General features: G+C 41.3%; 1 protein-coding gene across 5 annotated transcripts in view; it reads right to left on the bottom strand.

Moving 5' to 3' along the window:
* Positions 1–2,835: 2,835 nt before the first annotated feature.
* CHLSN (cholesin) overlaps positions 2,836–10,566 on the bottom strand; it is a 194,612-nt gene continuing 186,881 nt past the window's right edge. For all 5 annotated transcript variants that reach the window (XM_048867238.2, XM_048867239.2, XM_048867237.2 and 2 more), the window contains 2 exons: positions 8,228–8,309; positions 2,836–3,419 (listed from right to left, as the gene is read on the bottom strand). In XM_048867238.2, the coding sequence (XP_048723195.1) occupies positions 3,237–3,419; positions 8,228–8,309 (265 nt within the window). In that variant the 3' untranslated portion in view covers positions 2,836–3,236. The remainder of the gene's footprint in view (positions 3,420–8,227; positions 8,310–10,566) is intronic.

Genomic DNA, 10,566 nt, shown 5'->3' with positions numbered 1-10,566 from the left:
GGACTATGTGTACCCAGTGGTGAGCTGGAGCCGGTTCGCACCGGTTGGAACCGGTTGTTAAATTTAGAAGCCCTTTTAGAACCGTTTGTTCCACGAGGGACAACCAGTTCTAAAAGGGCTTCTAAATTTAACTGGCCAAAAGTGGCGCCTTAGGCGCCGACTCCACGGGTGCTCCAACCCTGGAGCACCCAAGGGGAAAATTTGGTGGGTGCAGAGCACCCACCAGCAGCTCCCCACTCCACCCCTGGCCCCAGCTCACCTCACTTCCGCTCCACCTCCGCCTCCTCCCCTGAACGCGCCACCCCGCGCTGCTTCTCCACCCCCACCCCAGGCTTCCTGCAAATGAGCTGTTCGGTGGGAAGCCAGGGAGGGCTGAGAAGCAGGCCACGGCTTCCCGCTCAGGCCCAGGGAGGCAGAGTGGAGGTGACCTGGAGCGGGGGCGGGGGGGGGGCGCGAGGAGGGCCGCCTGTGCTGCAGCAGATAACCGGGGGGGAGGGGGAGCGTGAAGGGAACTACTCCCCGCCCCAGCTCACCTCCGCCACCCTCGGCCTGAATGGGAAGCCGCGGCCTGCTTCTCAGTCCTCCCCGGCTTCCCACCGAACAGCTGATTCGCAGGAAGCGGGTGGAGGGGGGGCGCGCAGAGAAGCAGAGTGGGGCGGTGCATTCAGGGGAGGTGGCGGAGTGGAGGTGAGCTGGGGCCGGGCGCGGCGCGGGGCAGGGAGCTGCCGGTGGGTGCTCTGCACCCACCAAATTTTCCCTGTGGGTGCTGCAGCCCTGGAGCACCCAGGGAGTCAGCGCCTAAGGTGCCACTTTTGATGTGACCAGTGGGGGAGCGGCCGCTCCCCCTGCTCTCCCCCAGCTATGCTCCCCCACCCCTAGGAACCAGGGGGACCTGCCGGATGCTTCCTGGGAGCTGCCCCAGGTAAGCATCGCCGGGACTCCCCACCTCGCCCCCCGGCAGGTGCCTCTGGCTCTTAGGGGTGGGGTGGGCACCCACTACGGTGGCCCACGAGACCCTCCTGCCTGGTTCTGGGGGAAGTCAGGGGACAGGGGAGGGGGTTGGATGGGGCAGGAGTCCTGGGGGTGGGGGTGGGCAACGACCCCCTCGTGGGGTGAGGAGGGAACCCGTTGTTAAAATTTTGGCAGCTCATTACTGTGTGTACCTGTCTCCATGCCTTTCTTTCATGCATGTGACCTCTATGCTTTCATCTACCGAATTTGCCATGCAGCCACTCATCTACGTACAGGCCCTGCTCAAAATTCCTTCAAATTACATCAATCTAAAGGTGAAAGAAACAGGTGGAAATGAGGGACCTCCCATCCTTATGGGGGCAGGAGGAAATCTTATGATTCTATTAGGGTCAGGTGAATTAAGTGGAACAAGGGAGAACGAACCTATGTTCTAAATTCAGATACATTCAAGGTAGTTTGCCAACACACTCTACTCATGCAAATGGAACTGCTCCTTTTCACATTAGCACAGAAAACACAGATTATTTAATATTCTGAATGCTACTCTAAATATAAGAGGTGTGATATTACTGCCTTCACATAATCTTGGATTATAAACTACACTGAGACCAGCAGACAGCAGAGTGCACATCTGAAGAAGCAAAACCAGTATTTATGAGATGAGGATATCTTCTTGAGCTTCCCATTTTATCTTCCAACTGAACTTCATCTTGGGGGAAAGCATGGAGCTCTTCAGGTTTTGTTTGTCTGATTTTAATTTTAATCCGCCGCTGCCTATGCTTGTAGTAAAAAAAAAATAGAAAAAGGATACAAATGAGAAGTGAGTGGGGCAAATGCAAAAAAGGAGGAAATGAAAGAAAACAATAGAGATGAAGATACGGCAAGAAGGGGAAAAATGAGAGAGAATGAGAAGGGAGCCAGGTAGCACAACTGGCAAGTAAGAAAATGTCCATAAGCAACATGTGTGTCCTCACTGTTTCTGCTCCGGGGATTAACAGGCACTTTGTTGTTTTGTTCTCTCTTTATTATACCTTGGCTCACCCATTATGTTAAATTCCATTATAGTTACCATATTAGAATAGCACATGTTAGATCACTCAAAATTTCTGGCTCCCAATATAATTGTCTTAAAGAAGTCACTATGTATAAGCTGCTTTTATAACTGGTTGTATATTTCGAGAGTTACAGCAAGTCATGTATGTGTAGGTTGTCAAAATCCAGCCAAATGCTGTAATTACAAAACCTTTTGAGAATCAGGTCATGAGTGTTGGTGGGGAACAAGTGCTCAGTTAGTATTGTTATTAAAGTGAGATCTCAAACTTTTGAGTAATTAATGCCCCCCTTTTTTTTTTTTTTTTACACAAAAGTCTGGTCTTCAGCATTCTCCTGGGATGCAAATGTTCCCTCATTGAAGCAACTGAATACAGATTAATTCAACTGTGAAACAATTACAAGAGAAAGATGAAGATGTAATTTGTCAGGCTGAACACAAAATGTTATAACACAGCACTTCCTGTTCTGGACAGCATCTTATTAAAGGTATAATTGGCTGATTTCACAATGGACATCTGATTTGGACCATTCACATCTGTACATTTTCTGAATACCTAGCTATACCATAAAGCACCCAAAAAACTTTAAATATCAAGAGGAAAACTAACAAAGCTGACAATCTCCAGCTCTTTGCTTAAATTGCTAATAAGCAAATGTGTTATAAACCCATGTTCGACAGATTGAAAATGATCTTTCCCAAATCCAAATGACATGCCGCTAAAGCTGAAAGTGACAGATTACAGCTGGCTGATAAAACACTGTGCTTTACATTCACTTTTAAAACTACCCTGTGTGAAAGAACCTCCAGGCTTTCTGTTCGTTGTTTTGCTTTTATTAAGAGACACAAAGCTCCTCTCATCAGTTAATAGTAATTACATGTTGATATGTGAAGAACTAAAGTGAGATGGATGATTCCATTCATTTCCAAGAGATGCAAAAATTACTTGATGGAGCCAAAATAGAATGTTTAATAATGGGCAAACACTGGTTTGTTTTGATTACAGTCTCCTTAATAAACTGTTTAATGATTGATTTAAAAATATTGTACAATGAGCAATGGAAAGATGAAATCTTATCATAATTACAATTCTTAATGAAAAAACATGTATTTACATATTTTTTTTAGAAGTTATTTGTTGCATTTCACCTGCTCTCCATACAATGATAGAAACAGATGAATCTAGCAATCTAATGACAAGGTTTACACACTTTCATGATAATAGCTGTAAAACTTTTCGTATGCGCTCACACTTCTCCAACTGACCTGGATCTTCTGTATCCGAATTGTCATACTCTTTCATAAGAGCTTCAGCTTTCTGCATGGTTACATCTCGCGCACTGCCTTTAAGCCCCTCCAGATAGTCCAATAAAATAGAGAAATATTCATCTGGAACCTTTAAGAAGAGAGATGGTTGACACAATGAAAGTCATGCGATGGCACCAGGCTGAATATATACCAGGCTGAGTCAGACAACTACCAGGACTACATGGTTACTAGATGCAAGCAACTCTCGACTCAAATGGGGATATTTATTGGCAGTGTGCTAATCACTGTGGGAGACAATCATTACATGTTTGCTCTGTGCTCAGCTTTTAGGATAAAACTCTTAAGCAAAATGCAATCACAACAGAAGCTGAAATGCCTATTAGTACATCCCTCCACTTACTGACCAACATCTCAACCCTATACGAGCTGTTGAAGAAGAAAACAGTGGACCAAATACTACCCTTGGATATATGTGTGCAAGTTCTACTGAATTTAATGAGAGTTGCACGCACATATCTGAGGAAAGGATTTGGCCAAACAGCTCAGAATACATCTAATAATAGCAACTTTCCTCCATCAATACCCAAAATTATCTGAGCTGCTGGGAAGAGATACCACCCACTGTCAAACAATAGATTGTAACTTTGACAGAACCACCATAAGAGGGGCTAGCATTTAGTCTGAAAAACAACAGATAAATTCAGACATATGGAAACCATTTTTAGATCACAGTGAATCAGATTCTGATAGAATCATTTAACTAAAACATGCCTAATGTGAAACAGCGTCATAGTCTCCAAGCGCCCCATCTGTTTTTTCTCCTCTCTCTTCCCTTCTCATTACTTAGTTAGTAATAGGTTACATTTTAGCTTCATCAGGTGGGATATGACACTGTTATAACCAATAAGTTGTATTTACATTACTGATAATCCAATAAAGACATTTTAGACATTGGTTTACTCCACATTTTTAACCATAAAGTAATGTATTTTCAAGAAGATCACATAAACTGATTTTCTACGAAGCATTTCTTAAATTTATGTACAATTTCTATGACAGCAATTCCTGTTATGAATAAAATATTTCCCTGTGATTCAGAAGAAGCTAAAATGACCCATTCTGCACACATTTACGCTCATATTTAATTTTACACATGACTTCAACAGGACTACTCAATATAAAGTGTAAAGGGAAGCACATGCACAGGCGTTTGAAGGATCAGGGCCTTACTTGACAGAGGTCTGTATGCTTTTATTCTACCTGAGAAATACAATTTTCCAGAAGAAAGAATTTTAACAGATAATGAACTTATCCAGTTATTTCTGCACTGTCACTGAGCCCGGTAACTTCACTGACTGAAAGTTCTATCACTCACAGTGCTCTGAGGAAATGACACTCCAACAATGTCATAGTAAATGAAGGATAATACAGAGCACCAAACCAAAAGCAAGATCTCTATTTATACTTATAAGTTATCCAGTAGGGAAGCCAACTATCACTCTTCAGCTACAACACTCTTGTTAAAAACCTACCCACACGAAAAAGGACATTAGCCAGAGGGATAATGATTAAACTAACTATACACAAAGTGCTGTCAAATGCATAGAGTAAATATACTGAAAAAATAAAAGGATCCTCTTGTTTTCTAATCTGGTTCAGTTACAGTAAATTTGTAACAACAGCAGACAAAAATGATAAGACACAAATATGAGTTTTAGGTTGATAATATTCCTTTAATCGAAATAATTCTCTCGATAGTGAATGTTTGAACTCAACAGGCTCTGTGTACTCTGTACTTTAGCCAAAACATCCATATATAATTTACCCTTCTTTTTACCAGACTTTATTTGTGTAGTTAGACCTCATCATGTATAATTATATCTATCATTATATAATTTAAGCAAAGTGCTTAAAGGGGCAATTAGTAGTCTGTGCTAAACTTAGAAATTGTTTGTGTGGAGTAAATCATGTGGCTGCTTTGTTCTTAAGGCTATAAAGCATTTAGTTTTCAGCCTCAAAGAAAGGCGAACAAAAACCTTTGAAACATTTCTTTATTCTAGCTATATAATTTATTCCAAGTAAAAACCATGTTAACCAGACAGTATTCTATGTATTTTTCCCTCCACTGAATATGCAATAGTGGTAGACAAACTTAATGGGTTTATGGTTTTGTTTATCATTTCCACTTGGCTTTTGTTTCATTTCCTCTCTTCCAAACAGCTTCCTTGACCCTAGCCTTATCTGGAGAATGGTTGCCGCGTGTAGACTTGCTGTGTCTACAGTTAGTTCCACAGGGCTGCATAAGCACACCAACTGGGCATGGAAGCAAAAATAAATAAATAAATGAGGCAAATATCACATCTTCCCCCGAGTTAGACTGTCACCAAAACAATATTTAAGAGCTTCTTGTTGAAAAGTTATTTTTCTTCAACAAAACGATGCCATGGCTCCAAAGGACAGAGAGTTTGTTGTACACAATTCAAATAATTACTATTAATAAGTGAGAATAATTTTTGCAGAACCATTTCTTTTCATGGTGATCTCCTCGATGTAATCTGAATTAGGCCTGAGGCAATATTCCAAAGCTGGCTGTTGATGCCAGAGGAAGTAAATCAATTGAATATGTACAGTCCAACAATGCCATTTAGGTATGTAGGAGCCAAACATATTAAATGGAAATATTTACCTAGAAGTGAACCAAATATTATCAACTCTTGAGTGTTCAACAGTACTATATAACTGTGAAGGTGTTCAGCATTTACACATGCCACATGCCCCCACAAAGATGTAACCCAGAAGGCTCACACCTTTGAGTGGAGTTCTGGAAAAGACCGGGTTTAAACTACACGAGAAGTCAGAACTGGTAACGGGAGAGGCAATTTGACTGCAGAGATCTCAGCTCTCAGGCTGGAGTGCTGGACAGAGGGTCTGAACTCCAAGAATGTGCTCAGCAGCTCCAATACTGGGGTTATGCCTGGTATCTGTTGAGACTCCAGAGTCTTAAAATACACAGGATCCAGCAGCTGTATCCCCTCACAGGAGTCCAGGGAGTTGCTAACAGGGTGCGCTCAACCAGACCTATGACACCAGTCACCCACCATCTGGATTTTACAGAGTCAGCCCTAATTGATTTTATAGAAAGAAGCAAGTACACCTTCCTCTCTGAATCCTACTTTGCCCTACAGCAGGACCTCCGTTATCAACTGGGCACCACCAGAAGCCAAAGACGGAACTTGGGAAGGAACAGAAAAAGTGCTTTCTTTTGTATTTTATTCATGACTGGAACTCTGTAGACTGTATTGGCTAAAGAAGAAGCAGACTGTAAGCATAAAAATATATTCACCAAAGTGGTCCACCCTCACCAAGGGTCTGATGCAGGGAAGTACTTACGTATGTGCTTAACTTTATGTACTTGAGTAGTTCCTCGTTCAAACTCCTAGAAATCAGTGGAAGTGGCCTATTTAAAGACCATTTGCAATCTGACCTCACCAGTAATAGACAGTTCAAAATATGTTAGTATAAATAACTCATAATAATCTCAATGGATTACAGAAGATACCAAAATAGGAAACATTTCTATTTCAGTGTTGAGAAATACAGAATTAAGCTATGTATTGATACTCAAATCTATTGAAAACATGCTATTTGAAGATACTATTAACCAATTTATGTCAATGTGAAAAGAAAGAAACCCAAAGACAAACAGGTGTAAAAGCAAGGACATCATTTTGGCTCTGAAATAGCTCCTAGACAGCTGTAGAGAACATATGTTGTGTTTGGTAGGATGTTAAGGACTGTTTTAAAGGAGAAACAAATCTAAAGTACGAAGCAAATTATTCCACATACCTGCAATTAAACTTTTATTTTGTCACTTTCCAAATACAGCTATGCCAGTAAATGTACTAATGCTTTGTGAACATTTTTGCCTAAATTAAAGACTGATTTTTTTTTAAAATCTTTCTTCTCATCAAGGTAACACTTTAAGTTGGTAGCTGGCTTGAAATTTGCATCAAATAGGCCAAAAACTATTTTAATTGTGTTATGTATAAAGTAAACATAAAAAAATCTTTAACTGTATGGACACATCCAGACAATGGGCAAAAATTGATTCCATGTCAACTAAAAGAATAAATGAACAACCCACTATGGATTGGCAAGGTGGTTTGTTCTATTATGCAACAAAGTGGAATGATCTGAAACATTCCCTCACTGCCACTGTAACCAGAGGCTAACTGGAAATTAAATCTCTTGTTTTCAAAAGTTATTAAATTTCTGGATTCTACCACTGGTGCAAGCCTAGCCTTTGATTTTTAACATAGATGCACTGCCAAGCCTTTTATAATCAGTCTAAGGTCCTATGTACATTGTACTGAGTGAGAAACCATATTAGCAGCCCGCTAACATGGTTTCACATCTGAGTCAGAGCCTGAAAGGATCTGAAACAGCTTCAGCTGCCTAAAATGTGAGTATCTATGATTTTAGCATTGGGTTCCACATTCAGAAGTTCAGATTAACCAATATATCTGAAATGTGGTCTAACTTTATCATTCATTTGTATTCAAAATGCAATAATATTTTCTGTACATTAATTATAACAATCTAGTGTACACAGGAGAAAAGTCATTCCAAACCATCCATGGTCTATTATGACCTTTCTTCTAAGTCTTGTTGCATTAACTATAAATGATTTAAGAAGAGATTGGCAAACATGTCTTGCCCATTGTTCTGAAAGGCTACAGTAACAAATGATTTCTAAACACTGCTGATTTGAGAATCAAAAGTATACATTGATTCCTTGTCCAGATTAAATCAAAAATTACAAATGTGTTGGGACACCATAGTAACATTTGGTTAACAAAAAATAGGCGTAACTAATTTATAACTACTTGCTCTAAGATATTACTTCGCTAAATAAAAAATATTGTTAATACAAACCTTCTCTTTATCATACATGTGCAAAAGAAGCCAAGTCTGCCTGGTCTTTTGAAACTTCCATTCTTTTGGTTTTTTGGACCAGCTGTAACAAAATAAATGAGAAAAATAATTGCTCAAATAAAATACTGGATAATAAAAATACTCAGCACTCACGTAGCACTTTTATATAATGATTCAAAGTACTGTACCAGCATTATATTAACTAAGCCTCACAACGTCCATGTGACCAGGTGTTAGAGTATATAGTGTACAGGTGGCAAAAGTGAAGTACGGAAGGATTAAGTGGCTTGCCCTAAGTGCCACATAAGTCACTGGGAGAGCAAGCAGAAGAACCCAGGAATCCTGACTACCAATTCCTTGCTCAAAACATAGGATAACTTTGCATCATATTTGAAAAATACAGTACATTTTAAAATCATGCAAAACAAATGCACCATGTCTGCAAATACTCTCTCAATGCCTCACATGCAAAAATTTTAAATATGTAAAAACTGAGCTGGGCTAAAATGTCAGACCGATGTGTGCAATTTACATATAGCAAGACTGCGATTTGAAAGCTGGTATATTTTGCTATAAATACAAAGAGGGAAAAAAACTGAGAAAATGGATATTTCGCCTCAAAACAACAGTAGAATAATGAGCGAGTAACAAATCTCACTATGAAATGCACACTGCTATTTTTGCCTCTACAACATAATACACAAAAATCTAATATCTTAATATGAAACAGGACTAGTCAATTTACTGAGGCATTATTACAGATGTAGCCCGATACAAGAAAACATAAACCCTAGTAAACTAAAATTATTAGATTTTACTCTGAAGAAGACAGTTACCTTTTCCGTAACTGGTGTTCTTCGAGATGTGTTGCTCATGTCCATTCCACATTAGGTGTGTGTGCTCGCCACATGCACCAGTACTGGGAGTTTCTCTAGGGAACCGGCTCTGGCACCCTCTGGAGTGGTGTCCGTATAGCATGGTATAACGGGTGCCACCGGCTCCCCGCACCCTCAATTCCTTCTTGCCGGAATCTCTAACAGTGGGGAAGGAGGGCGGGTCATCAAATGGACATGAGCAACACATCTCAAAGAATACCAGTGTATGGAAAAGATATCTGTCTGTACAGGGAGAATTTGGCAAATCGGTAAAGTTCCTGAAACCACTATGGCTTATTGCTAAAAACAGCCAAGTAACCCAGGGTAACATGTCTTTTCTTCTTCAAGTGCTTACTCATGTCCATTCCATATTAGGTGACTCCCAAGCAGTACCCCTGGAGGTGGATAGGATTTCATGGATGTGCAGACTGCAGCACAGCTCTTCCGAACCCAGTGTCGCCCCTGGCCTGCTGAGTGATGGCATAATGAGACGTGAACACGTGGACCATGTTGCGGCTCTACAGATGTCCTGGATAGGAATGTGCACCAGGAAGGCCGCCAAAGACACCTGCGCTCTCGTTAAGTGGGCTTTGACATTCGGCGGCGGCAGAACCCCTGCAGGTCATAATTGGTCCTTATGCATGAGGTAATTCAATTGGAAATCCTTTGTGAGGACACCGGGTGACCCTTCATCCTATCCGCTGTAGCGATGGAAGAGCTGAGTTGATTTATGGAAAGGCTTGGTACGTTCTAAGTAGAAAGCCAAGGCCCTCCGGATGTCCAGGGCATGAAGATGCCTCTCCTCATTTGTCTTTAGAGTAACAGCTGTGTTAGTCTGTATTCGCAAAAAGAAAAGGAGTACTTGTGGCACCTTAGCGACTAACCAATTTATTTGAGCATAAGCTTTCGTGAGCTACAGCTCACTTCATCGGATGCATACTGTGGAAACTTCAGAAGACATTATATACACAGAGACCATGAAACAATACCTCCTCCCACCCCACTCTCCTGCTGTGGGGTGGGAGGAGGTATTGTTTCATGGTCTCTGTGTATATAATGTCTTCTGCAGTTTCCACAGTATGCATCCGATGAAGTGAGCTGTAGCTCACGAAAGCTTATGCTCAAATAAATTGGTTAGTCTCTAAGGTGCCACAAGTACTCCTTTTCTTTTTGCTCATTTGTCTTGTGCAGTTTGAGACAGAACACCGGGAGGAAGATGTCCTGGTTCATATGGAAGGTGGAGATCACCTCTGGCAGGAAGACTGGGTGGGGCGCAACTGAGCCTTCTCTTTGTAGGGAGGTTCGGAGGTCAAGGCTTTAATTTCAGAGACCTGTCTCGCCGATGTCACCACCACCAGAAACACGACTTTCCACAATAGTTGTGAAAAAGAGCAGGAACCCAGCAGCTTAAAGGGCGGGCCAATGAGCCTAGAGAAGAGCGAGTTAAGATCCCACTGCGGGACA

Source organism: Caretta caretta, chromosome 10, assembly GCF_965140235.1.
Source record: "Caretta caretta isolate rCarCar2 chromosome 10, rCarCar1.hap1, whole genome shotgun sequence".
Taxonomy (NCBI): Eukaryota; Metazoa; Chordata; order Testudines; family Cheloniidae; genus Caretta; species Caretta caretta.
This window is presented reverse-complemented; position numbering and strand designations above follow the sequence as displayed.